The sequence below is a fragment of the Leguminivora glycinivorella genome, chromosome 15 (genome assembly GCF_023078275.1).
Source record: "Leguminivora glycinivorella isolate SPB_JAAS2020 chromosome 15, LegGlyc_1.1, whole genome shotgun sequence".
NCBI lineage: Eukaryota > Metazoa > Arthropoda > Insecta > Lepidoptera > Tortricidae > Leguminivora > Leguminivora glycinivorella.
In genome coordinates, this window is record NC_062985.1 from 20793021 (window position 1) to 20820544 (window position 27524).

A 27524-nucleotide genomic window follows, 5' to 3' on the forward strand; every position below is an offset into this window, starting at 1 on the left:
AAATTTTTAGATAGATTTTATGCTTGATTGTCGTCACAAAACAAAACTGACAGCGAGTTAATTTTTATTAACAACTTGCGCTAATTGGGGGACCCTAATTCTGAAAATGCCCTAATACGTCCTACTCCTTCATCAACCACCCAAACTCCTTCATCTCACGATCAAAGGCCTCGTCTCTGTACTGCTTGACCTTCTTAAATCCAGTCTCAAAGTCTGTGTGCAGTCGGCAGGTCCCGCCATAACGCGGCGGTAGACACTCGCGCGGCACGAGTCGCTGAAGAGACTCCATGTCGCTGCCGTGGAAGTGGATCTTGGCCCAGGTCTTCCGGCTGATGAACCGCTTGAAGAGGAAGAAGAAGGTGTTGAGCAGCCAGTTGTAGTTGATAATATGGCAGCCGTGCATGATGCCGGGGAGCGCGTACTGGAAAACGATAAAATGTCAGTGGAAGATAAGTTTAGAAGAACATGTGCTGAAGTAAGTAAATTGATGTAATCCCTGTCAAGAAGAAAGGAATATCACTACTTGCGCAACCCAAATTTTCTTACTCAGTTGTCATAGAATTTCGGTATTCTTATATCTACAGTTATAACTAAGGTAGGCTTCACTGCCATACTCCTTACATCACCACAGTACCCACGTCACGTAACTATTTGTGTGTGACGTGTATAGTATGTAACGTGCATACTGCCAGCAATGTCGTATGTAAGGACAATCGATCCTCTCAGCTATCATGGCCAGAATGCTGTTGCGACTCTCCCGCACCCGCCGCACCAGGGACTGGTCCAGAAAATCGACTTTAAGGTTTAGTAAAAGTCGCCTGGTTTTCGAGATTTTCACACTTTTTAAAATTTTAATACATTTTATAGTGAAAAATCTTTAAAAGGAAAAGGCGGGACGTGCCCAGACGTATGCATTGCCTGGCATCGTGGTTCAGAATCAAAAAACTGTTCCTCATCATTGGCCGGTTAACTTGAAAACTGGAATGTTGACTTGTTACGGATAAATAAAAGGAAGGCACCGTGCCTTCCTATATATCCGTATATATGAGAAAATGACGTAGGGCAGCAGCTTACGCAACGGGAACGTTGCCGCCGGAACCTGTACACTAAAATTTTAAAAAGTGTGAAAATCTCAAAAACCAGCCGACTTTTACTAAACCTTAAAGTCGATTTTCTGGACCAGTATAAGGTGCCGTCTTGGTGGTTAAAAGGTTGTCCATTAATTACCGGGCACCCTGTATATAGCCAGCTTAATAAAAACGATTTTTATATTGTTTTGCCACCGTTGACATTGCTGTTCAAAGGTCGCGTTCATTGAATGAATTTAAGGGTTTAAAAACAGTATGCTTGGGACCAAATAACAGGTTTAATTACTCCGACCAGGTAGACGATCTAGTTGACAACACGGTCTGTTTATGATTATTGTTTACCTGGGCCCAAAGACGTGACCTATGTTGAAGCGAGCTTGCCCAGAAGGTGCTTAAGTTTGATATGAAGGTTGCTTGGGTATATGAACTGGGAAATGTACGAAATTTACTTTTTGGCAGTACGTATAAGAAAAGCAGAAGCAAAGCGCTTCGTGCGAATTGGTATAATATCTACCAAGTGAGAGCGGAAGCGGAAACCGGTCGTGTGTTTAAAAGTCCGATGGTAGAATGGAGACGGTGGAATAAGCTCGACGTGTAGCTCTTGAGCACACTCCTCGAAGTGCAACCTGTAGAGTGTAATGTGGTCCAGCTGTCGTGTCCAAGAGTACTCACCCCAGTGAGGCAGACGATCTGGTAGGCGTAAGCGTGGCAATGTGTTTCATGGTGATGCCGTGGTCGAAATCGGCCAGGACACGACGATGATGATGATGATGAAAGTACTCACCCCGGTGAGACAAACGATCTGGTAGGCGACAGTGGGCGTAAGCGTGGCGATGTGCTTCATAGTGATGCCCTCTAGATCGAAGATGACGGTGCCACCCAGGATCTGCGCGCGCGGCGTGCGCAGACCCGCCTCCATGAAGGCCATCGCTGCTCGCACTAAGTCCTCCACCGGGAAGTCGTCGGGGTCCCATGTGCCTGAAACAGGTTAGTATTAACTCATCGCGAAAGCGTTTGATCGCTTTTGGCACAGAGCACTTCTTTCGAAGTTACCATCCTACGGGCTTCCCGAGAGATTATGTGTTTGGGTGGGTAGCTTCCTGGCAGACAGAAGCATAAAGGACTTAGTTGACGGTAAACAATCTGACTCCGTGCCTGTGAATGCTGGTGTTCCCCAAGGCTGTGTGCTATCACCTACGCTATTCCTCTTGCATAATATCAATGACATGCTGCAAACCAGTGGCATTCATTGTTATGCGGATGATACTACGGTTGATGCTACTTACACCGGCCGCACCAATATCTCTCGGCAAAACGTTATCGAGAGCCGGAACATACTTGTGTCTAAAATTGAGACCTCCTTGAAAGAAGGCTCTGAATGGGGTCGACTTAACTTAGTCCTCCGTCTCAATCGGATCACTCCGCCTGCGACGGCCGAGCGGGTCGAGCTGAGCGACCTCACAGGTCAAGTCCACAGGGTACATACCAAATGCACTCTACCGCTCCTCCAAATTGGCGCGACAGAGCCAGCCTGCGTTTCATTTTGGCTAGGCCGGCAGGTCCGTCCCGCAGGTCCAGCATGTACGTACCTAGTACTCACCGAAGCGTGCGATGAACAAGCGCCCGACCCCCGGTGGGTCTAGCATGGCCGCCTCGTAGGCTTTCTTCACCTTGATTAGTCCCCAGAAGTCCACGTCGCGGTACAGGTACGGGTACTGCTCCAGGAAGTTACAGTAACGCACCAGCTGCAACAGACACTTTATTAAAACAGGGTGAAATAAAATGGACTAGCAACAGTTTGTCACCATCCTCCTTGCGTTATCCTGTATTTGCTACGACTCATGGGAGCCTGGAGTCCGCTGTGACAACTAATCTCAAGATTTAGCGTAGGCACTTCCAATCAACCCAAAGAGTAACTAGGCCTTATTGGAATTAGTCCGGTTTCCTCACGATGTTTTCCTTTACCGAAAAGCGACTGGCAAATATCAAATGACATTTCGCACATAAGTTCCGAAAAACTCATTGGTACGAGCCGGGGTTCGAGCCCGCGACCTCTATATTGAAAGTCTCACGCTCTTACCGCTAGGCCACCAGCGCTTTTTACCAGTAACAGTTTGTAAAGTGAAAAAAGATGTGGATGTTATATAAATGAACGGCATCACATCAGTCGTAGGTAATGTATGGAACAGTCAAAAATTTTTTCGCAGTTTCAGCCTTTGTGTTATGCATAGTAAGTGGTTCATTATGATCTGAAAAATCAGTTTGCAAAATATAACTGGTCCGTTTTATTAAGCACAAACACAGAAACTTGTAATATGTATTGTAGTAACAGGTGGCTAGTCTATAAAATGACTGTGACATACCAACGGACACGGCGAAACTATAGCCAATGCCAATTCCAAGCCATTTTTGATACAGAATTCTAAAATTTTACTAGTAAGCGATGGAGAGTAGTTTGTTTGTACTGATTTATATTTTATTCGTTTCCATTTCATAATAAATGAACATTTAGGTATTAGCCATTTCAAAGTTTTGTATCATGTACTCCTAGTGCCATCTACCGACCAGCAGACGTACTTCTTGTAGTTCTACCTTTCACCGCTAGTGTTCAAATTGTATTACGGTTCACATTGAATGTGCCGCTGTCTGTTTAGTAGTTCCGCTGCTCGCTAACAGAGGTCGCTAGTTTTCAAGTTTAGCGTAGGTGTTTTTTATTTTTCTGGTGTGACGATCCGATAATCTCGTTTCGTACAAACCTATGCATGCATAAATATAATCGTTATTTTCATTCCAAGTAGAAACATCATTCAAAACATCGGTAGCAAAAGTTCTAGGAAACAGGTCGAAACTCGACTTGGCGTCAGGCGATGGTGCGCAGCCAATCACGATCGAGATGAGCGCGTCGTCGCTGCAGGGTGCGCGTCGGATGCCCATATATGGTAATATAAGCGAGCAGGGTCGTCGGGGCTCCGGGGGGACGCTAGCGTGGCAGGTTCGGGCGGGGCCGTCACCCGAGCGGGCTATATAAGCCAGTACACGGGGCGCAGGAGGGAACATTCAGGAACGAGTCGCGGGTCGAGGCAGCCACGGGGAGATCTCTCCAAAGATAAGAAGGAGTCATGTGAGTTCTTTAATATTTATCACTGTTTTTCTTTGTGATTTCAATATGATGTTCTATTGTGCTTTGTTATATGACTATTTTGTGGTACTTTGAAACATAACTCATTTATTAAGGGTTTTTATTATACACTTTGAATAATCTATAGATTTTAAATATTTCTCTGAAATTTTGGAGCATATTATATTATGATTTTATTAAAATGCTTATCTGCATATTTTCTGTGCATGAGATCCAAGGGTCTTCCATTAATTTCAAAGAATGCTGAAGCAAACTAAATTATTTTATATGAGAACTTATTACAATGTTAATTATATGGTTATTTATACAAGCTTTTGCTTTAAATGGACTAAGGTTCTAAACAACTTCAGAAAAACAATGCTTAACTGCATGCTTTTGTGTTTGAGATCCAAGGGTCTTACATCAATTCCAAGGAGTTCTGAATCAAATTAAATGATAATTTATGTGTTAATTATATGGTTATTCTGTACAAGCTTTTGCTTTTAAATGAACTAAGGTTCTTAAACAACTTCAGAAAATACTGAAGCAATTTATATTTTATTTATTTTTCAGAAATAAAAGATTATTTTATTTCTGGATATTTGATAATATTGTGATATTATATTTTTATTATTTATTATATCTTTAGAATGAGCTGCTAATGGGGACTATATTTTTGGAGATTTAATTGCTAAAGTTTATGGGATAGCTGGGCTTTGAGAATAAAAATAATGAGACAAGAAGATATTACAGTTTGATTTTAAAATTATTTCTGTTATTTTGATTGAATAATTCCTGGTACAATTCTTACTTATTTTGTCAATAAAGTTAAAGAGCTTAGGGACTAGGTTCTGTCGGGAATGCCAGTTTGAATTAAATATTTTTATTTCGGATTTGGTTTTGATAAATTAAAGAGACTCAGGTCTTTTCTCTTGCTACTTGGCATTGAAGTTATGATGCTTGTTTGGGCAGGAGGTCCAGGCTTGAGTATATCAGCTAAGCGTAACGTGACAGTTGAGGCAAGTCTTGTATAGCAATGCGTACGAGCTTACCACATACAATGATGGCCATTAAATGGAATTTTCTTGTTCAAATATAGTGATTGTAATTTTCATTTGTCGATATGTTGGAGGAGAGTCTGGGGTTCTATGGTTTATAAAGTTCAAAATTTTTGAGAGAACCGGATGATAGGTTCACATTCCAGAAAAGATGATTCTAAGAAAGGATCCAAGGCCTGGCATTTTAGATGACAGAATAGGCGACCTTACCTCATGCGCAAACCAGGGGGTATTTGCCTAAATAAAGCCCTGAATACAAAATAAAACAAGGGGTTCTTGGAATTCTTGAATTGCTGAGAGTTTTCTTTTAATTATCTGTGAATAGTATTAATAGTGACGTTGTATTTCCGCTGATTCTCACTGATAATTTAAAATAGAAATAATAGAAATAGAGTTCCAATTTCATATTCGATTCAAAGAAAGAATTGAACTGGCAAATAGCTCTACGTTGATGGTCCAGTCTCGTATGTATTACCGACTATGTATTGTAATTCATACTAGGACGCGTTGGGGATGAAACACCTTTAAAAATAAAATTCCTAAAAAATTTGACTAATAAATTGAAATTTTCACCTTAATTATTGTATTTTATTTCTTTCTACTTCACAAAGTGTATATTTGACTATGAGAATTGAATGAACATGTTGGTTGTAATTGCTCTATAAAATAAATTATGTATCGGTACTCATCTATAGGGAATATCAGAATAGCGGAAACTATTATTACCTAGGAGGTAGAATTTCTAAATGTTAGGGGAATATCTAGTGTGTTGAAACTTCCTACACTTGAGAAAAGGATTTGTGGTTACTTCGTACAACTTAGGCGTCCTTCCTCTACTAAACGATCACATTTTATTATTTTTCTATGGCCAATCGTTTTAAATGCAGAACAAAACAAACAAAATAAATTGGGATTAAATTTAGGGGTAGTTCTTAAGCTTAATGGGTTCTTGGGTTGTTAAATATATGGGGTGCTTATGGTAGAGTGTAGAGTAGGTTAGGTAGGTCACCTTTTGACTGTTACAATTTGGTGCCGAGACCAGCACGGGCTATTTGTGATCAGGACGGGCATTCGTATGCCATGTTGCGGTTGTTTGCCACATTAGAATGTTGTTAGCTTCATTTGTTTACATTTGTTCATGTCTTTGTTTTACTTAAGAGTGTATTTGTTTTGTTTTGCAAGTGACATGTTTTAATGTCACAATTTGTTGCAGTGAAAAAGGACTCAAGTTTTAGTTTCAACTCATTGTATTAAGTTTGAGTAGTTTTGATTATACGCATCTTATTTATATACAGTGTAACTATAAATTGATTACTAACCTTACAGCATTCAACGGGTTTGAAGCCAATAAATGGTGATTGACCATTTTCTTTCCACATATCACTTAACACTAGTTCACAATTCACTTACACAACATGTGGTAGTTACTGAATATCTAACACATTACACATTTTAACTAGATTTGTTATATTTCGTTTCACAGTAAATGATGAATTTCACTGATAGGTTACGTTGTTTTGCCGGCTTTAATAGTCGTGGAATTGCGGTTAAATTATCACTTATTTTTGTACGGGAGGTTTACCTCATTGATTGTTATGTATGCGAATATATTTCCACTTGATAATAGAATAAAAATTACGTTAAAAACTTGATAAACAAGTGAAAACACGGAGAAAGTTGTTTGTTTTTTTGACAAACTATGGAACTATTGTTACTAGTGAGGAAAAGTGTCATCTGTCAGTAAACTTTAGCGGGCAACACTGACAGAGCGAGTATAGTCTGGTGGGTTACGTGGTTACTAGACGGTGCGCTCAGGTTGAAAATGTACGAGGGAATCAAAATTTCATCACAAAACGGATTTTGATTTTTAGAGGGTTTTATGTCTTTTTTCGACAAAATTGTTCAATATACTGTAAACAGGGGTTTGGTAGGTTAAGTTAGTATTGTATTGTCACTAGGATTAGATAAATAATAATAGATACCTAGTTATTTATTTTACAAGGGGGCAAAGTTGTTGTTTAATCGTATTTGTTAATGTTGATATTCGCGTAAGCGAGAGATTCTAGTATTGAACCGCGAGCGTAGCGAGTGGTTTGTTGTTTGATCGGCCGTGCCAATGTTGATATTTGAGTACTTAAGCGAGGGATTCTTGTATTGAACCGCGAGCGTAGTGAGTGGTTTGCTGTTTGACCGGACGTGCTAAAGTTGATACTTGAGTATCTAAGTGAGGGATTCTAGTATTGAACCGCGAGCGTAGTGAGTGGTTTGTTGTTTGACCAGTCGTGCCAATGATGATATTTTAGTATCTAAGCGGGGAATTTCAGCATTGAACCGCGAGCGTAGCGAGTGGTTTGTTGTTTGACCGGTCATGCCAAAGTTGATAGTAGGGTATTGAACCACGAGCGTAGCGAGTAAAAACGACGCGCTACGGAGTGCTATAAGTCTGTCTGTCTGTATGTATGTATGTATGTCTGACTGTCTGTCTGTACGTCTGTCTGTCTGTTCGACTGTCCGTGTGTCTGTCTGTACGTATGTCTGTCGGTCTGTCTGTATGTAAGTATGTCTGTCTGTCTGTTCTACTGTCCGTCTGTCTGTGTGTGTGTTTGTCTGTGCTATCGTAGCTCCCGGACGGAGGTACTATCTTAGATTTATTTGAATTCATCGGGAATGTTCTTAGTCATGTTTCATAAGAAAGCGTAGGAAAGTTAGTTTTAGTATTTAGTAATGTTAGCGAACTAAACTTTAAGCTAAAATCTTTTATAGGTAAAATTGATCAAATCAAAGATTTAGGGATTGTGGGGTTTTCAAACTATGTCACACGGGTGGATAGTGGTCAACAAATTCGTATTTATGCTAACAGCGTAAGTGGCTCAGCGGCAGTACGTCGGACATGTGATGCGAGGGTCCAGAGTTCGAACCTCCGATGGGATAGTCAAAATTTTTCTGTTTTTTTACTTTTCCTGTTTTTCTAGGATATTTGGGTAATTTATATTTATATACAGTTATATTTTTGATTTTGATTATCTATAGAATTTATGAATATACTGTTATGCTATTGTTTGTAAAGTTGTCGCCGATTTATTGTTACACCTACGTTTCGATACGTAATGAATGATTCAGATTAAAGTTCTAACGACCATTATAGATTTTGTTGTAGGATCAGCGAGAAAGAAAAATCTACTTAAGTAGAATAAAAAGGGAAATTCCAAAAATAATACATCATAATTTATATTCACATATTTCTAGGCAATTTAAATTTCTTGTTTTAAGTTTTATTTCTAGGTTAAATATTATTTCTAGGTAGTTTTAGTTTATTTCTGTAAGTTTTACTTTGTAAGTACATAGCCGCAATAGGTTAGTTTCAATGACTTCAACATACCTACTTGTTTAGCATTTATTTAGTATTTTACGTGTAGTAAGATCAGTCGATAGTCGCTTTCGTAAAACTAGTGCCTACGCCAAATCTTGAGATTCAAACGAGAAGAGGGACGGCCGGGCTCGCACCCGCGCCGCCGCCTCGTCGCCTACCGCCGCCGCCTCACCTCACCGTGTCGTCACGCGCCACGCGTTTGTCAGCCTTCGCCGCCGCCGCCTCATGCACCGCCTCGCCTAGTCGTGCTCCATGGGCTAGTCAGACCGCTTACCGTCGCCGCCTTGCCTGCCGACGCCACCTTGCCTGCCGTCGCCGCCTTGCCTGCCGTCACCGCCTTGCCTACCGTCGCCGCCGCCTCGCCGCCGCCGCCTCGCCGCCGCCGCCTCGCCGCCGCCGCCCGCCGTCGCCGACTAGTCCCAACTGGTTGACGACTACTTCAGATAGAGAGCTTTGGAAAACCTAGGAGCAGGACTTTATCCTACAGAATAGGGGTTCTCACTCAAAACTTAACATGTTCTTAACTTACCTTTACTTAATTTACTTTTATCTTTACTTAATCTTAGTGTTGATATGTATAGGTCTATTGTATGGTTATCAACATTAGAGTAGGAAGTTTTATAATTTGATTGAAGGTCAATATAGAATAGATTTGCATTTGCCAAAGGCAAACAATATAGTCTAGTAGGTGGATTTTGTTAGTAGTATTGCACAAAAATAACGCCTGTCATTTTGTATTAGCAATTCTTCGTAGCGAACGATTGTCGTCCTCAACATTTAGGATATCTTTGTTTATATACACGGCTAGTGTAAAGTTTCATGTAGTCTTTATTTTAATATTTAACAAATATTAGTTCTTATTTTAGTCTCTAAGCTCGTTTTAATCCTTCAGATTTTGTAATGAGCTGCCATATATGTAGTTTATAAGACGTCCATATGTCGTCAGGGTTTTAGTGTTAGCAACTAAAGCAATGATTACTTCAGCTTTCTTCGTATGAATAGTGGCACTGAAACTTGGTAGTTCATGTGCTCTGCCTACCTCTTTATGGGATATAGCCGTGATTATATGTATGTATGAGTAGAAATATGAAAGGGTTTCAAGAACAACACTGAAGGAACGTTTTTGTAGGGATTGTTTTAAGGAACTAACACTTTAAGTACATAGTATGTAAACATACTTTATTGCACCATTTTACACATTTATGTATAATGTTGAGTGAGAGTATAAATAAGTAGCAATAGGCAGTCTTATCACTAAAATGCGAATAAAATATAGTCCATGTCAGCAACTTTTTACAACTTTCTTTTATGAATATGTATAAGTATGGCTCGCAAAGCCGAACCTGGTTTTAAATGTCTTCGATTGTTATGTCTGCCCATACAGCTAAACTATAGAATGAATCGTCATCGGCGTTATTTTCGGACCGGACCGATACTACTTTGAAATCTTCAAAAAAAAAAGTGTACACTTATCTTAAAGGCCGGCAACGCACCTCCGACACTTCTGGTGTTTCCGGTGTCCATGGGTGGCAGTGATCGCTTACCAGTAGGCGACCTGTCTGCTTGTTTGCCTCCTACCCCATAAAAAGTTATATGTGTTACCAAACATAGTCACATAATGTGTAGATATTATGTAAGTACGTTTAGGGTGAAACTTCTGTACATTGTGTTTTTATATTTTTAGGTCTACACTACTTATCTTGTTCTTGTATAATGGTGGGTCAAGACTTTACTATAAGGGGGGGCACGTGAAGATGCAGGAAGTTCGAAGTTGGAAGAAACCAAGATTTACAAGTTAACGGGACATATTTAAAATGTTTATTTACCCTTTTTGTTGTTTTTACTAACCCTATATACTTTTGTTATGTACTGTTATGTTTTTCTATTGTTTGTTTTTCCCATTTGTAGCTTAGGAAACTTAAGAAGTTAGCAAAATTGAAGGAATGAAGATTCACAAGTTAACGGGATATATTTGAGATGTTTAATTACTCTTTTGTTGTTTTTACCAACCCTATTTACTTTTGTTGCGTACTGTTATGTATTTATATTGTTTGTTTTTCCATTTGTAGCTTAGGAAACTTAAGGAGTTATCAAGATTGAAGGAATGAAGATTTACAAGTTAACGGGACATATTTGACATGTTTATCTACCCTTTTATTATTTTATACTAATCCTATTTACTTTTGTTATGTACTGTTATGTTTTTCCATTGTTTTGTTTCCCCATTTTTAGCTTAGGAAACTTAGAAGGTTATGTGAATTGACTCAAGGCACAGTGGAGTAAATATCAGTCAGAAGATAATAAAAGGTTTCAAAAATTATTGCGGGGACCGCTTTCTATCAGGTGGGCCGTATAATTACCTGTTTGTCACCGACGTGGTAGAAGAAATTGGTAAAATGGTAAATGAAGTCAGACTAGTTAGTCAGTTAGCAGTTTCATATTATGTCGAGGTAAGTGAGCATCTCTGAAATATTATAATCTTCGTGTTTTACTTATGTAACTTTATAGATTCGGCGAGATAAACCTATAATGTTTTTAATTGAGTTGGAATCTTCTTGAGATTATTTTTATTGGCCGAGACATGTTGCAACATTAGCGATATTACAATGTGAGTGCAACTGTAGTTTCATTAAGTCTTCTTGTAGTTTATGTTGGTACATAATTGTCAGTTTTAACATTGCTACCTTTATTCAACATTAGAAGGATTTTCATGTTAATCTTTTATACTTCTTTAAACAAAACTAGTTGTATTAGCAATTTTAGTAATAGTTTTAGTCTTAAAATTAACTAGTCTTTTAAATTTTGATAAACACTCTTAAGAGTAAACTTTTAGATTACCATTAGAGTCAAGTAAGGTCAAATAGAGTCAAGTAGTATTATGAAATGTTTCACTCTTAACTTTAATTAGTTTCTTAAACCAAGGTAACTGGTAAGTACTTGTTTTACTAGATATATTAGTAGATTACCATTATCGTCGGGTATTCATAGTATTGCTTTCGTCGAAGCCGAGCTCACGGAGGTCTACGTTCACTCTATCCGCTCAACGATATTTAGGGAGACTAGCCAGGACGGCGTTCTCTTATTCTCTCAAGTTGAATGTGAGGTAACCATACCGTGCCAGACCGAACGAAACGGCGTGTTCTTGTGTTGAAGGACCAGAGCCATTTTGGGTTATCGTACATGCCAGTGTCAGCCAAGTAAGTTGTAAGTAATAGGTATAAGTAAGTACCAAGTAAGTAGTAAGTATTTGTTCTATTATACATTCTGTGGAAGTATAAGTCATAGTTGTGTTTGAATGTATGTACCTGTAGTTGTGTGTTTGAATGTAGGTATGTATAGTTTTGTTTTTGAATGTAGGTATGTAATGTATGTATGTTACGAGACTATTTAGAAGTCATTTATTTTCTATTAAGGGCTATTCATCTATTCATTTCTTTTGAAATCGTTGACGTAATTAAATAAAGCTTAAAGTAAGAGAAATAAACTATTTTCATCACCAAAACCTAAATCATAGAATTTTTGTCTGTAATTTGTGACAGATGAAGAAGAGTTAGTTTCGCAAAGAGGACCTGAAGTAGGCCAACAAGTATGTAAAGGAACACTTTTGTATTTTAAATGTAATGGTAGGTATGTGTATGTATGTTATTTTAGTAGTCGCTTGTTTCAAGTGATACGGTAATGCTTGTGGTTGAAACATGATGTTTTAGCATAACATCGCATTACATGATCCTAATAATGCCATCTAGTTTCAATTTGTAGACTTTAGAGGGCAACGGGTAGATTGGTGACAACATACATTTAAAATGTAGGGTGTCGCGAAGAAAAGAAGGAAAGCGGACCGTCAAGAAAGATGGGAGGTCGATGAGAAATTCCGTCATTTTAGAAATGAAAACTGGGAAGTTCAATTGTATACCGTAATCATATGTACAAGCGGTACGTGCGAGTGTGTTATTGTCGCGGGGTAAGTGTTATACGACTGTTCGTGTATTTACAGGACTAGTTCTAAATGTGCTTAGTGTTCATTCATATTTTTCGTGCGACATTTTGTCTGAAACACAATTGTTCCTACGGTGGTAAAATAATCAGAAAAGATAAATGAAAGAAAATTAAACGTCAAGGCAATCTGTCTTCGTCGATATACATTGCCTATTTCACCACAGTCGCCGTAGCACATTTAGTTCAGTGAATTGGGCTACGAAGCGGTAGATTACCGGTTCGAACCCCGGCAATGAAATATTTTTGTGTATTTTATTGTTTGAGTTTTTTCCTTTTAATTTGTTTTAGTTTAGTTTTAAGGTTCTTCCTCTATATTTATTTTAGTTTTGTTTTTAATCTTATTGTTCAAGGTTATCTATATGTGATTAAACTTTGGTCAATTGTTTCCTTTATTCAGCTTCTCACGAATTGAACCCTTTAGAATACGATAAATTCTAGTTGTCACGGGGGCATGTATACTAGCGAGTATAGAGAATTGTAATCATTACGACGTGTGTTAAAGATGACTTTTGTTGTGAGTTATTCCGTGTTTGATTATCACAACTGAGTATGTAAAAGTTTAGTTCGCAGGGGGGCACGTGTGCCAGCATGTAAAATTGTAATTAGTTTGAGTAAGCAACAGATGAGTCACATTGTAAGTGTATGTGTATGTTATTTTTGTTTTCGATTAACTAAATTAATAACTGAGGGTGCTCATCATTATCATCAAAGGTTAGAAGCCAGTATTTAATAGTTTTACATTTACAGAGTTAGTCAATAGCATAAAACTTGCAATGACATGGGGGCAAGTTTCATAAGTAACATGGGTTAAATTTAGTGTTAGGACATCTAGTTATGGTGGCGTAGTAGTATCTATTTACGCGTCGCTACATGACAATATTGTTCTTTAAAGTATGTTTCTTATCATGTGGATGGGAAATGAATAGAAATATTTTATTCAAGGACCTAGCAACAATGAACTACAATGTAATGACTATGTGCGAGTCTCACTATTTGGAAAGTTGTACGAGAACCTATTAATTAGATCTTAGTTTGATGAACCAATTAGCTACTTACATTAAAATTTATTATTTTGTTTATCAGGCATAGGTTTTGTCATGTTTTTCTATTCCCAAGTAAAACTGATTATAAATAAGGGTTATCCATTTATAAGCCGTCGTTTTATCCTCCACCTAGCTAAAAATATCGTGTAACTGTAACAGTATTAATTTATCGATTTTGTGTTGGGGAAACTAAAAATAAAGGTTAATCCAAGGTTCATATTTTGTTTGTAATTACGCTAACTCGACGTGTTTCGTGCTTCGAGCTTTTGAGTTACAGAGCCAGCAGCAGTTGTACGGGACAGCAGCAGTTGTACGAGCCGCAGTTGCAGTAGCAGATCTATGAATTGGAGTGGCCGTCTTCGCCTGAAGCCCCTCCAAGAACATATTTGTGCAGTCAGTAGGATCTGCTACTTCGGCAGAATAAACAAGTTCAAAAACATCTGAAGAGGATCTGGATAATGAAGAATGAGACGTGGGTAATCGTTTGGTTCAGGATATTTGTGGCTGGTCAAATGTAAGATGAACATGTTACCATTTTGTAGTTAGAATACCTAAGTTAAGTGGCATAGCGCGTAGTAATTTTGATTAAAGCAATTGGCGTAACTAATTTAGCGTAAAGTAAAATACATTTTGCGTAAATTTAATTGCAATTTGGCGTAAATGATTAAGCGTAATTTTTAGAGCATATAAGGCGTAACCAAGCGTAATTTTTAGAGCATATAAGGCGTAACCTAGCGTAATTTTTAGAGCATATAAGGCGTAACTTTTATGGTTGAAGTGATGTGGGATTGGTTTTTGGTGGTTGTGGGTGGCCAGTGCATGTGCGGGGCTATGGCTTTTTGTTGAACAGCAAGTCATGGTTTCGTATGTGTAAGGGTTTATTCATGACTATCAGGAATTAATTCTAACGTTGCTCTGACTATATTTATTTTTAGCGTAATTTGTCTCGACCAATTACGTTAAACATTAAGCGTAAGCGTAAACTTTAATTATAAGTTATGTTTTGTAGTATAGTATACTATGTAGATTTTTTCAATGCAATATATATTTTATTCAAAAGGAAATGGGATTAACTTTTTTACTGTCAATATTTTGATTGTTTGCAACTTTGTATTAAACTGTATGAAAGAGCGAGTGAGGAAGAATAAAAGATGATTGAATGGAACATGTATGATATGTGTGTACGACTCAGATGATGTATGTTATGTGTAGATGTAAGAGAGGATGGATGAAAGAATTGATGTATGATTTTGTATGAGAGAGTTTATTAAGAGTTGTTTATCATCAAATATTGACAACAGTTATTGTTATTTGCAAACGGGGAAAAGGGGAACAAAGATGTGTTATCAAGAGAATATTGGTGTTAGGTTAAGGTCATACCTTTTATAGGTAAATTCTTTTTGATAACACAATACTCTACAAGAAGCTATCACTATTCGTCCGTCACACTCTCTATGAACGAGTGGGTTTGCAGAAGGAGTGTTTTGATTTAGTTTGCTTAACCTATCTTAGGGGATCCGGGGTACCGGGCTGCACAGCAAGCACGTGGAAAAAAAAAAAAGAACCATGTGTTTGAACTGCAGTGACGTGGCGGTCCTACCTTTGGAGAGAAATGTGTGCCTCTGATAGACAGTTTTGGTTATTGCTATTTAACTGAAAAGCCTTCTATAGAAATGATTTTTTTTTTGAAATCAATTGCATTGTAGATTAGTATGGCATTTTGCAGCCGATATACATCCAGATATGTATAATTTTTATAGTAATTTTTCATCATAAGTAGGATTATGATAATAATAACTTCCACAAAATAAAATAAAGTTATTATTAATGTAATAGCAAGGCTGAGGCTGTCCAGGAGTTCCTTCCTGTCCATTTGTATTGCCAGTAACTCGGTCGAGACTTTCAAATACTTTTAAGGATGTCTTCTACATTCTTAACTGACCATTTGGCTGACTCCTGAGCTTACGTGATGTGGGGTGGTCAAGCATGTGAATTAAAACACATGTTTGAATTACTTCGTGTCCATCTATCCTGACGCTAATCTCAGATAAGGAATCTAGAGTTCGTTTGGGTTCCACACGAATAAAAAAAAAAAAAATCGAGTGGAAATCATTTGAGCCATAACGTAATATATATGAATTCAAAATACTTCTAGCTTTCTTGCTTGGAAATAGAGTACTACATCAAGCCAAGAAAGAAAGGAACCGGTTGTCCTGTGTGGGTTATTGACTGGAGTTATTGCCACTGGGAAAAAGTGTTGGAGGTTACCGCAAAGGTTTTTCCATTCTTTATGGGGAGGTTTTCGTTGTTTCTGGACATCTGGGCAATGTAGGTGGTGGAATCTCAATGGCTACGGTCGTAGATTCCGGATGAAACGCGAGGACTTTGCTACATAGGGCTCACTTGCCTCACAACCAAGTGTCGCATGGAGGGTGGAAATTCTGTCTGAAAGCAATTGGACTCATGGGTCATAATTCTGTGGGTTTATAATTTCATGCCGGATAATTTGCTTCCTTTCTAGTAATGGTCACTTTATACACCACATTTACATCAAAGGGTTAAATAACAATATCTGATTTAGAGTGGGAACATTTGTGCTCCGAGTCAAGGGTTACTAAACCTTTCCTCTGTGACAAATGTTGGGGGCAATTGTGACGATCCGATAATCTCGTTTCGTACAAACCTATGCATGCATAAATATAATCGTTATTTTCATTCCAAGTAGAAACATCATTCAAAACATCGGTAGCAAAAGTTCTAGGAAACAGGTCGAAACTCGACTTGGCGTCAGGCGATGGTGCGCAGCCAATCACGATCGAGATGAGCGCGTCGTCGCTGCAGGGTGCGCGTCGGATGCCCATATATGGTAATATAAGCGAGCAGGGTCGTCGGGGCTCCGGGGGGACGCTAGCGTGGCAGGTTCGGGCGGGGCCGTCACCCGAGCGGGCTATATAAGCCAGTACACGGGGCGCAGGAGGGAACATTCAGGAACGAGTCGCGGGTCGAGGCAGCCACGGGGAGATCTCTCCAAAGATAAGAAGGAGTCATGTGAGTTCTTTAATATTTATCACTGTTTTTCTTTGTGATTTCAATATGATGTTCTATTGTGCTTTGTTATATGACTATTTTGTGGTACTTTGAAACATAACTCATTTATTAAGGGTTTTTATTATACACTTTGAATAATCTATAGATTTTAAATATTTCTCTGAAATTTTGGAGCATATTATATTATGATTTTATTAAAATGCTTATCTGCATATTTTCTGTGCATGAGATCCAAGGGTCTTCCATTAATTTCAAAGAATGCTGAAGCAAACTAAATTATTTTATATGAGAACTTATTACAATGTTAATTATATGGTTATTTATACAAGCTTTTGCTTTAAATGGACTAAGGTTCTAAACAACTTCAGAAAAACAATGCTTAACTGCATGCTTTTGTGTTTGAGATCCAAGGGTCTTACATCAATTCCAAGGAGTTCTGAATCAAATTAAATGATAATTTATGTGTTAATTATATGGTTATTCTGTACAAGCTTTTGCTTTTAAATGAACTAAGGTTCTTAAACAACTTCAGAAAATACTGAAGCAATTTATATTTTATTTATTTTTCAGAAATAAAAGATTATTTTATTTCTGGATATTTGATAATATTGTGATATTATATTTTTATTATTTATTATATCTTTAGAATGAGCTGCTAATGGGGACTATATTTTTGGAGATTTAATTGCTAAAGTTTATGGGATAGCTGGGCTTTGAGAATAAAAATAATGAGACAAGAAGATATTACAGTTTGATTTTAAAATTATTTCTGTTATTTTGATTGAATAATTCCTGGTACAATTCTTACTTATTTTGTCAATAAAGTTAAAGAGCTTAGGGACTAGGTTCTGTCGGGAATGCCAGTTTGAATTAAATATTTTTATTTCGGATTTGGTTTTGATAAATTAAAGAGACTCAGGTCTTTTCTCTTGCTACTTGGCATTGAAGTTATGATGCTTGTTTGGGCAGGAGGTCCAGGCTTGAGTATATCAGCTAAGCGTAACGTGACAGTTGAGGCAAGTCTTGTATAGCAATGCGTACGAGCTTACCACATACAATGATGGCCATTAAATGGAATTTTCTTGTTCAAATATAGTGATTGTAATTTTCATTTGTCGATATGTTGGAGGAGAGTCTGGGGTTCTATGGTTTATAAAGTTCAAAATTTTTGAGAGAACCGGATGATAGGTTCACATTCCAGAAAAGATGATTCTAAGAAAGGATCCAAGGCCTGGCATTTTAGATGACAGAATAGGCGACCTTACCTCATGCGCAAACCAGGGGTATTTGCCTAAATAAAGCCCTGAATACAAAATAAAACAAGGGGTTCTTGGAATTCTTGAATTGCTGAGAGTTTTCTTTTAATTATCTGTGAATAGTATTAATAGTGACGTTGTATTTCCGCTGATTCTCACTGATAATTTAAAATAGAAATAATAGAAATAGAGTTCCAATTTCATATTCGATTCAAAGAAAGAATTGAACTGGCAAATAGCTCTACGTTGATGGTCCAGTCTCGTATGTATTACCGACTATGTATTGTAATTCATACTAGGACGCGTTGGGGATGAAACACCTTTAAAAATAAAATTCCTAAAAAATTTGACTAATAAATTGAAATTTTCACCTTAATTATTGTATTTTATTTCTTTCTACTTCACAAAGTGTATATTTGACTATGAGAATTGAATGAACATGTTGGTTGTAATTGCTCTATAAAATAAATTATGTATCGGTACTCATCTATAGGGAATATCAGAATAGCGGAAACTATTATTACCTAGGAGGTAGAATTTCTAAATGTTAGGGGAATATCTAGTGTGTTGAAACTTCCTACACTTGAGAAAAGGATTTGTGGTTACTTCGTACAACTTAGGCGTCCTTCCTCTACTAAACGATCACATTTTATTATTTTTCTATGGCCAATCGTTTTAAATGCAGAACAAAACAAACAAAATAAATTGGGATTAAATTTAGGGGTAGTTCTTAAGCTTAATGGGTTCTTGGGTTGTTAAATATATGGGGTGCTTATGGTAGAGTGTAGAGTAGGTTAGGTAGGTCACCTTTTGACTGTTACACTGGTTTCATAATTGCTGATACACGTAATATGTAGCTAGTAAATATTTCATTTCATTTTAAACTGAAATATCGGTGGCCATGCACAGTTTTGCGGTCGGTGACTAGAAGTTAGCCGTGTAAGCTATGGCATAAATTAAATATAACAAGATCATACCATCCCATACATTAAAATGTGAGCGCCTACGAACGCGCTTACACTCCACCACACATAGATGGCGCCACAAAAAAAATGCCTTGTTGCCACCGATTATTTGTAGATTGGCATTAAGTGTCAATTCCGAACCGTAAATCTATGTCAAAAGTGACACTTAACGCCATCTACAATTGACGACCGGTCTGGCTCAGTCGGTAGTAACCCTGCCTGCTAAGCCGCGGTCCTGGGTTCGAATCCCGGTAAGGGCATTTATTTGTGTGATGAACACAGATATTTGTTCCTGAGTCATGGATGTTTTCTATGTATTTAAGTATGTATATCGTCGCTTAGCACCCATAGTACAAGCTTTGCTTAGTTTGGGGCTAAGTTGATCCGTGTAAGGTGTCCCCAATATTTATATTTATTTAAGTATAATCGAAATTAAGCTACAACTACAAGACAAATGTTTTTTGTGGCGCCGCCATCTATGTGTGGTGGAGTGTAAGCACGTTCGTAGGCGGTCGCATTTTAATGTGTGGGATGGTATGATCTTGTTATATTTAATTTATGGCTATGGGTGCGATTCCCGGCTCGGTCACCGGTGGGTTTTATTTTTTGGTGTGTGGTATCTATCTCAGTTTCTATTCCTAATCATTTTTAATATTCTAATCATTTTAGCTTTTAATTTACTACGAGGTAAGGATACAGTTTTAACTCTACCCCTCGGGAGATGCCGCTAGTAGTGTGTTTCTTATAATCTGAATTTAACTTTCAATGTTATTTCCTTTGTAAATAATTATAACTTTACAGTGCAGTGGGTGGGTACCAAAGACATAATATATACGACTCCGTATAGACAGATAAAGTCTAAGAAAAAAACGTACCTCAGTACCATAATATGATACAGAAAAAGGTACCGTGGCCTAGATGGCATTACACCTTCAGGGTACGCTCAACTAGATGGCGCTAATATTAATAGTTGACATTTTAACATAATTATATCAAGCTAAGAATATGGGCCACATTGTCAAAACTGAGGTTCAAAAGTTTTAAACCTGTGTCAAGAGATGGCAGTCTATGCACTGTGATTACACGTTTTACTTGGTCAGTAACTCTCTATAATACTCGACCCTCTTTGGTTGTACATAAGAATAAGGTAGGAAACAATTTTATTCCTCCGTAATTTAATTATAACCATACCTTAAAATAACTTTGCAAACTGTAATATTTTGGGCAACAGAAGAAATGTATAATAATTGTTTACACTGTACTTTTAACTATATAGTTACTGTTTTTTTCTAACTTTCTAACTAATGTCAACAGACTACCATGAAACCAGAAACTTATCTCAATAGGTAATTTTATAATAATATAATTATAACCATAGTTTAAAATAACTTCTGTAAACTGTAATATTTTAGGCAACAGAATCAATGTTTAATAATTGTTCACACTGTACTTTAATTATATAGCTAATATGTTTCTCTAACTTTCATGACATATAAATGCAATACCTGGTCTCCTGCGGTACAGGCCTAGCCTAGTGCGGGGACCCCTGGAAACTTGTGTTAATAATAATTAGGATATGCACAAATGGATGTAACCTTATCCCTCAACATATTTTTACAAAAAAACATATTTGAACATATTTGTGTTAATTTTTATCTTTTATCTTTATCTTATCTTTAGTAAAAACTGTATGACGGCAGGACTTTGACTTAAGAATTCATTTTTTACAGCTTCAAGGGACTTAAACCGGAGTGAACGATATATTAATATGTAGGACCTGACAAAATAGAGAAGAAATTAATAGGGGCACCACCGTCTATGGAAACCATTTTGCATCAACTATTGAGTTTACTTTTGTAAGTCCCACTTGTACCAACCACTTACTCAGGTTTAGTAAGCTGTCAACTGTCAAATTCCATCGTTGCTCCAAGTGGCCCTAAGAGAACAGCAAGTTTACAGTAGCAAGAGTTTCGAATGGGTCGACCACGTGCATGCAGTGAGGACCTCGATTTGAAACGTGACGAATTGAAGACCGACCACCTGCTGTCATCAACTATAATTTTGTCGGAGGGGTGCTGACCTGCAGTGAATGTGGTCGCACATTTACTGCTAATATTGGGTATATTAGTCACTTGAGAGCTCAAGAACACGAACGCCGCTCTAATAACCAGTCTTAAACAGTCGCCGTGGTCGAAATCGGCCAGGACAGAATGATATGATATGACCCCCTGAGTTGCAGGCGTCCAAAGATTACGGTGACCGCTTTCTATCAAGACCGTATGCCTGTTTGCCACCGACGTGGTATAAAAAGAAAGTTTTATTATGATAAAAAAAATGTTCCATTGCTCCTCTTTTATGCCAGGCAGTAGGGCTGTTAGGTAGTATTACGTGTCTGTGGGCGCGTCGTACGACGAAGCGGCGCGCGCGCAGGAACTTGAGTAGGAATGCGTCATCCATGCGCCGCGGGGAGCACTCACCACGCTCTGCAACACAAACAATAAGTAAATAAAATCAATATTATACAACTTCTTACACGGATGGACTGAGTCCCACGGTAAGCTCAAGAAGGCTTGTGTTGTGGGTACTCATACAATGATATATGTATGTATAAGACAGGATGAAATAAAGAGGACCGTTCTTCAAACTTTACATAGTGACTTTTGAGGTCATAATAAAATCCTCCTATGCTAAAATCGCGAAAAAAAATTCAGTCATCACGACAGTCGAAATGTAGGAAACAGCCTTTTTCGTAAAGTTTACTGACCGGTCTTTTTTATTTCACTATAAGTACCTGCTTATCACACAAATAAATCGAGGGTTTACTGGTGAAACTCGATAAATCGAGATAATTTTTCTTTGAAATAGGAACATTGGGGAAATTGCGCATAGTTCGAATTTCAAAATCAGTTTGCTCAACTTATCGGCTTCACCATCAGTAAACCCTCGAAATGCCCTTACTGGAATTCGAACCCGGGACCGCGGCTTAGCAGGCAGAGTCACTTCGTGCTAGGTCAGACCGAACGTCAAATCTCCTGGATAAACCCTTCTCCTTACCGTAGATCATCAGGCCATTACGGGGTCAAAGGAATTTTGGCCAAGATGGGACACGCTGACAACACTGATTGTCGCATGTGTGGCGAAGAGGAAGAGACCGTCAGACATCTAATGTGGGAATGTCACGCCCTCGCCAGACAAATAATGAAGAACTTTGGAGCAGGCTACCTGGTACCAAAGGACTTCAGAGAGCTACCCATGATCCTCATCATCCGAAACGTGAAGATGGTCGAGAAGCTCCTGAATAGCTGAAGGATCTTAGGATCGTAGGGGGTAATTGCACAGAAGATCCCGATGGGTCGAAGTGTATAAGATAAGATACCGTAGATCATGTTCCGGAGCTCCTGAATAGCGGCGGCGCGTGTGTCCGGGTCCTCGCGCACCAGCTCTCGCGCCAGCTCCAACAGTTCCGGGTGCTCCGACGTGTCAAGATCGGCCTGGTAACACAGGTCGATGAACTGGTCCACCTCCACCATACTGTTCTAGTTATGCTGGCTTCGGTTCTGGAAATTAAAAAAATGGTACAAAAACCTAACCACAAAATTAATCCACCATATCGGGACAGAAATGTATGGGCCTTTTAGGCTTAAAACTAGATGGCGCTGTTTCGCAGCGTGAAAGTGGCCAAATCATATTTTCCCTAAATATTTTTGCGTGTTTTTTTTTTATAAGAACAAATAACATGCTTCTTTATTTAATATCATGATATCAAACCAATACACATTTAAAAAAAAATATTGTAGGCATCATCATCATCAGTGTAGTTATGGTATTTAATAGATAGCGCTAAAAAATTGAGGTATGAGTCTTACTTAGTATGAAGATTATAAGTCCTATCAGGGGCGGCTCACTCCGCGATCCTTTCACCGCGCTACAAGTACATGCCGGCGGCCGCGAGTTCGCGGCCCATTCAGTGGCGACGACTTTCGCGCGGCGCAATAGAATTCAATGTCGTCTGCACGCGTGCGGTCCGTTTGTTAATGTAGGTAATAATTTAGAATGGCGGCGTTTTGTGAACTTCAAAGGAGTGAGCCTTCTGTACTTGTACTATTATATATTCTGTGGTCCTATATAAATTATCCTTGATATCTACAGCGCGTAAACGTAATAAGGGCGATAAATGAAACCAGGCATATAATTCAATATTGTTATCATTAATTAAGAGGTATTTTTGATTTACTCTTAATTTTCACCACATAATGAATTTTTGATTTTTATTCCAGCAGCAATGTACTGTAAACGTGGTTGCGATGACAATCAATGACAACTGTCAACGAGCGTTTAACGCGAGTGTGTTTGCATTACGTTGCGGGCCGAATTAATTTGTATGGATAAAAAAAATATTGCAATTTTAATTAAAAGTTATGTAATTACATTTTTGATGTCCTATACTCACCACCGTTAAGAGGTTCGCCCGTATTAGGTTTACACCCTGTATAAACAGGGAAAGGAATTAAATTAATTGTAATTAGTACGTTATTAGATTACACTTACACCCCAAAATGTCACCATAAACATAGAAAAAAAATGTCAGTAAAACATTATAAGAAATTGCCTATTTTTTAATGATTAACTCTGAATCTAGGCGAAATCCAGACAAGTTTGATCATTTTACTGTAAAAAATATTCGATTTCTTCATGTTACAACGTGTATTAGTTGCCTAGCGGTAAGAGCGTGCGACTTTCGATCCGGAGGTCGCGGGTTCGAACCCCGGCTCGTACCAATGAGTTTTTCGGAACTTATGTGCGAAATGTCATTTGATACTTGCCAGTCTCTTTTCGGTGGAGGAAAACATCGTGAGGAAACCGGACTAATGCCAATAAGGCCTAGTTACCCTTCGGGTTGGAAGGTCAGATGGCAGTCGCTTTCGTAAAAACTAGTGCCTACGCCAAATTTTGGGATTAGTTGTCAAACCGGACCCTAGGCTCCCATGAGCCGTGGCAAATGCCGGGATAACGCAAGGAGGATGATGATGATCTATAAACAGGGAAATAAATTAAATTAATTGTAATTGCACGTTATTAGATTAGGTACACTTATACCCCAAAATGGCACCATCGCCATAGAAAAAAAAAATGTTAGTAAAACGCGTACAAGAAGTTTCCTATTTGTTAATGAGGTTAACTCTGAGTCTAGGGTGGTCTAGGCGAAATCCAGACAAGTTTGATCATTTTACTGCGAAAAATATTCGATTTCTTCATGTTACAACGCATCATATGACATTGCATGAAAATAATACTGGGAAGAATTGTTATTCATTATTGTCTACCTATTCTAAATACCTAATGGTTTATAATTAATATGGATTTTAAAATATTTATCGTTGGTTTTAACAAAAATTGTTTTCCGTACACTTTGCCCTACAGAATAATATTAACATGTGACCTCGGAACATGACTAGGATTGTCAAGGTTGGCCACGTAAACATTACAATAGGTACTCCCTAATTGGTAAACATTGTTACGACCAACATAAGTTAGCAACGATTTTGATAGTTTCGCTTGTGCCCCTGCACAACATGAGAAAATGTCTAAATTACAATTACAATTCAATACAATAAAATTTTTGTTAAGCTATATGTGAGATAACACTAAACTAAACGAATTAGCATGTAATTTCAAAGTTGGAATAATAAAGGCTTTTTTTATTTTTTTTACATGTGAGATATCTCAAAAACTTATTGTATTATGTCTGGCGAGCGCCGCAGGGGCGTGTTTTACCCAAATACTAAGGTTGAAATGAAATGAAATATTTAATTTCCAAGTAGGCATATTACAATGCGCTTATGAACGTCAAATAAAACTACGCCGGTTCTAACCCTACGCCTCAGCCTCGAGAAGATTTCAGTCCCCCCTCAGTTGGAGGGGGGTATCCACTATGGGACTGGCAAGAAACTCGGCGGGCCACTTCTTTTCAAAACATTACATCTTATTAACATGCATTAAAAAACAAGATACAATTTAATAAGCAAAAATATTCATAAAAAAAAATTAACACTATGTAAATTAATTTCAACAAATTATATAAAGTACAAAGCTACTAGAAAAAAAAAGAACTGATACAAATAAAAGATAACTAAAATAACTTTAGGTTAGCCCTGCAATTGAGGCAATGCGGCCAGTCCTGGGAATGTGTCTCGGTCTCGGCCAACACCTGGCTTAGATTTATTATAAGAACGATATAATTCCGGGACAGACAAAGCGTATACAAAAAAGCATATCCCTTAAATGTATGTTTCTTTTAGGCTGAAAACTAGATGGCGCTGTTGCGCAGCCAGGAAGTGGCCAAAATCATATTTTCCCCAAATATGTTTGCATATTTTTATTTGTTATAAGAATAAATGACGTGCTTCTTTATTTTAATATCATGATATTTAATAGGTGGCGCTAAAAATTGGGTACGATTCTTAGTATAAAGATTGTAAATCCTAAATAAATAACTTTTGGTTATGATAAGAGTACTCGAAATTTGTGTGTATTTTTATTTATGTTTTTTCGTGTTATAAAGTGTTGTTTGCGAGTGGGTAATGATCTGTCATTGTACAGTCAGCAGCAGAAGTTCCGTAGCGGGCATGGTGTTCAAAATGAACTTGACACGAACTTATTTTTAAGACAATAAGAGCGTGTTAGGATCATTGTGAACACCTTGCCCGTTAAGGAACTTCTGCTGCTGACTGTACAACACATATGTTTTAAAACTTGAAAAACAATATTAGTCGTTTTAAAATGATCAATAGGAAATTAAGCGCAAAATGTAAACTGAGAATTAGAATTTCGCACTTGTTAGGGTTCCGTACCAAAAAGGTACAAAAGGATTTCATGTTATCGAGCGTTTGTTTAATTAGAAAATAATAAATAAAGATGCTGATTTAACTGTATTTATTTTTATATTTCATGTTACCTAGTAACTTAACACCATCTTAAATTTTTTTAAAGTTAAATACGGAACTAGAAATTTCATAACTCCCTAGAGAGTACATTTTTTATAACTCCCGCTCCGCTTGCACACTCGCACACTAAATGAGCTATTGTGATGAAAAGATATAGTATTCATAAACTAGTTCAATTCGCGGATTAGGAAAGGAACGTTCTAGTTTATGATTAACATGGATTTCCGCAAAGTAACGCCTGATTCCATCGATTATTTGAAAAGATATAGTATTGTAAAACTAGATTTATTGCAAAAACTTTGCCACCTGCATGAACCTACCTAAAATATTGAAATACTTATTGAATTATTGATTTTTTCGGCTTTGAATTTGACGGTTCGAAACGAATCTGCTAATTTATGGCTTTGTTTTCGTTTTACACTAATCCATTTCTTTAACTTTAGATATTTACATAATTAAGGCCCACTTGCACCAGCCACTTAACTCAGGGTTAGTGGGCTGTCATCTGTCAAATTCCATATAAAATAGAGGGTTAACCCACCATTTTCGTTGGTGCAAGTGTTATGTTATAAATAGTTTTATATTTAGGTAGATACTCGTAGTTTGTAATCGTAATCGAAATTATTAAAATAATTGTAAGTATCTTTCAATTTTATCTCAACTTCAATACATTAAGATTTAGTTATCGATACTTTTAATATTATTTGTTTCAAATAGTTTTGATTTCATATTGCTATTCGTATATTGTTATTTTTTATATGGTTTCGGTTTTAATATTTAAATTAACGTTTACAGTTTTAAGATAATATGACTCTTTCAGATTTGATTTAAAATAATATTGATTAAACATTTAGTCTGATAGGTGCTTTGACAAATTGTAATGGAGTTCATTTTTGTTAACAACTTACGCTAATTATGGGGTCCCAAATTCCGAAAATGCTCCTATACTATAACTCACCTTTGCGAAACAACGTTCTGCTTAGCACAGCTTTTCTACATTCGCCCAAAGTTGATTCTAATGAATACTCACAAAGTAAAAGTTGTATCCACACACTAGATAACACAAGCACTAGACCACGCGTCTGAAAAGATTAGTTAGATCGACTAGACTAAACACCTATCGCCAAAAACACTCGAACTGGAGGCGCAAATGACTCCATCGTAAATCGGCCATCACTCCTTGACTGTAGCCACACGTGAATTATTTAGCCATTTGTTTATCTCGTAGCGTGCTCTTTCATACACACAGTGTGTAAGTCCTATACGGGCAATAGATTAAATGAGACATAAAATAGTGATATTATAACTAATTTAGAGGTGATTTTGAGTTAGTCTTATTTATCTATTTATTTAAACTTTATTGCACAAAATATATACAAAAAACCGGCCAAGAGCGTGTCGGGCCACGTTCAGTGTAGGGTTCCGTAGTTTTTTCGTATTTTTCTCAAAAACTACGAAACCTATGAAGTTCAAAACAATTTTCCTAGAAAGCCTTTATAAAGTTCTACTTTTGTGATTTTTTTCATATTTTTTAAACATATGGTTCAAAAGTTAGAGGGGGGGGACGTACTTTTTTTTCCTTTAGGAGCGGTTATTTCCGAAAATATTAATATTATCAAAAAACGATCTTAGTAAACC

The 27524-nt window shown here is 37.5% G+C and overlaps 1 protein-coding gene across 2 annotated transcripts; it reads right to left on the reverse strand.

Moving 5' to 3' along the window:
• Positions 1 to 27075, reverse strand: LOC125234110 (clavesin-2-like). Of its 2 annotated transcripts, none has more exons than XM_048140296.1 (6): positions 26917 to 27075; positions 22319 to 22499; positions 21331 to 21425; positions 2689 to 2833; positions 1873 to 2066; positions 1 to 421 (listed from the first exon to the last, which is right to left on the reverse strand). In XM_048140296.1, exons 2-6 carry the CDS (start codon positions 22470 to 22472, stop codon positions 122 to 124), a joined length of 888 nt encoding a protein of 295 aa, XP_047996253.1. In that variant the 5' UTR covers positions 22473 to 22499; positions 26917 to 27075; the 3' UTR covers positions 1 to 121. The 2 variants fall into 2 exon arrangements, with proteins under 2 accessions (XP_047996253.1, XP_047996252.1); XM_048140295.1 differs by having other exon boundaries at positions 2 to 421; positions 26845 to 27075.
• Positions 27076 to 27524: the final 449 nt, after the last annotated feature.

Bases quoted from the DNA above. Each gene is read 5' to 3' on its own strand.
- LOC125234110 (XM_048140296.1), bottom strand. From the start codon at position 22,472: ATGGTGGAGGTGGACCAGTTCATCGACCTGTGTTACCAGGCCGATCTT. The intron at 21,426-22,318 runs GTATCTTATCTT...TTTGTGTTGCAG, and splicing joins GCTCCGGAACATGATCTACG to AGCGTGGTGAGTGCTCCCCG. The intron at 422-1,872 runs GTGAGTACTTTC...ATCGTTTTCCAG, and splicing joins AGATCGTTTGTCTCACCGGG to TACGCGCTCCCCGGCATCAT.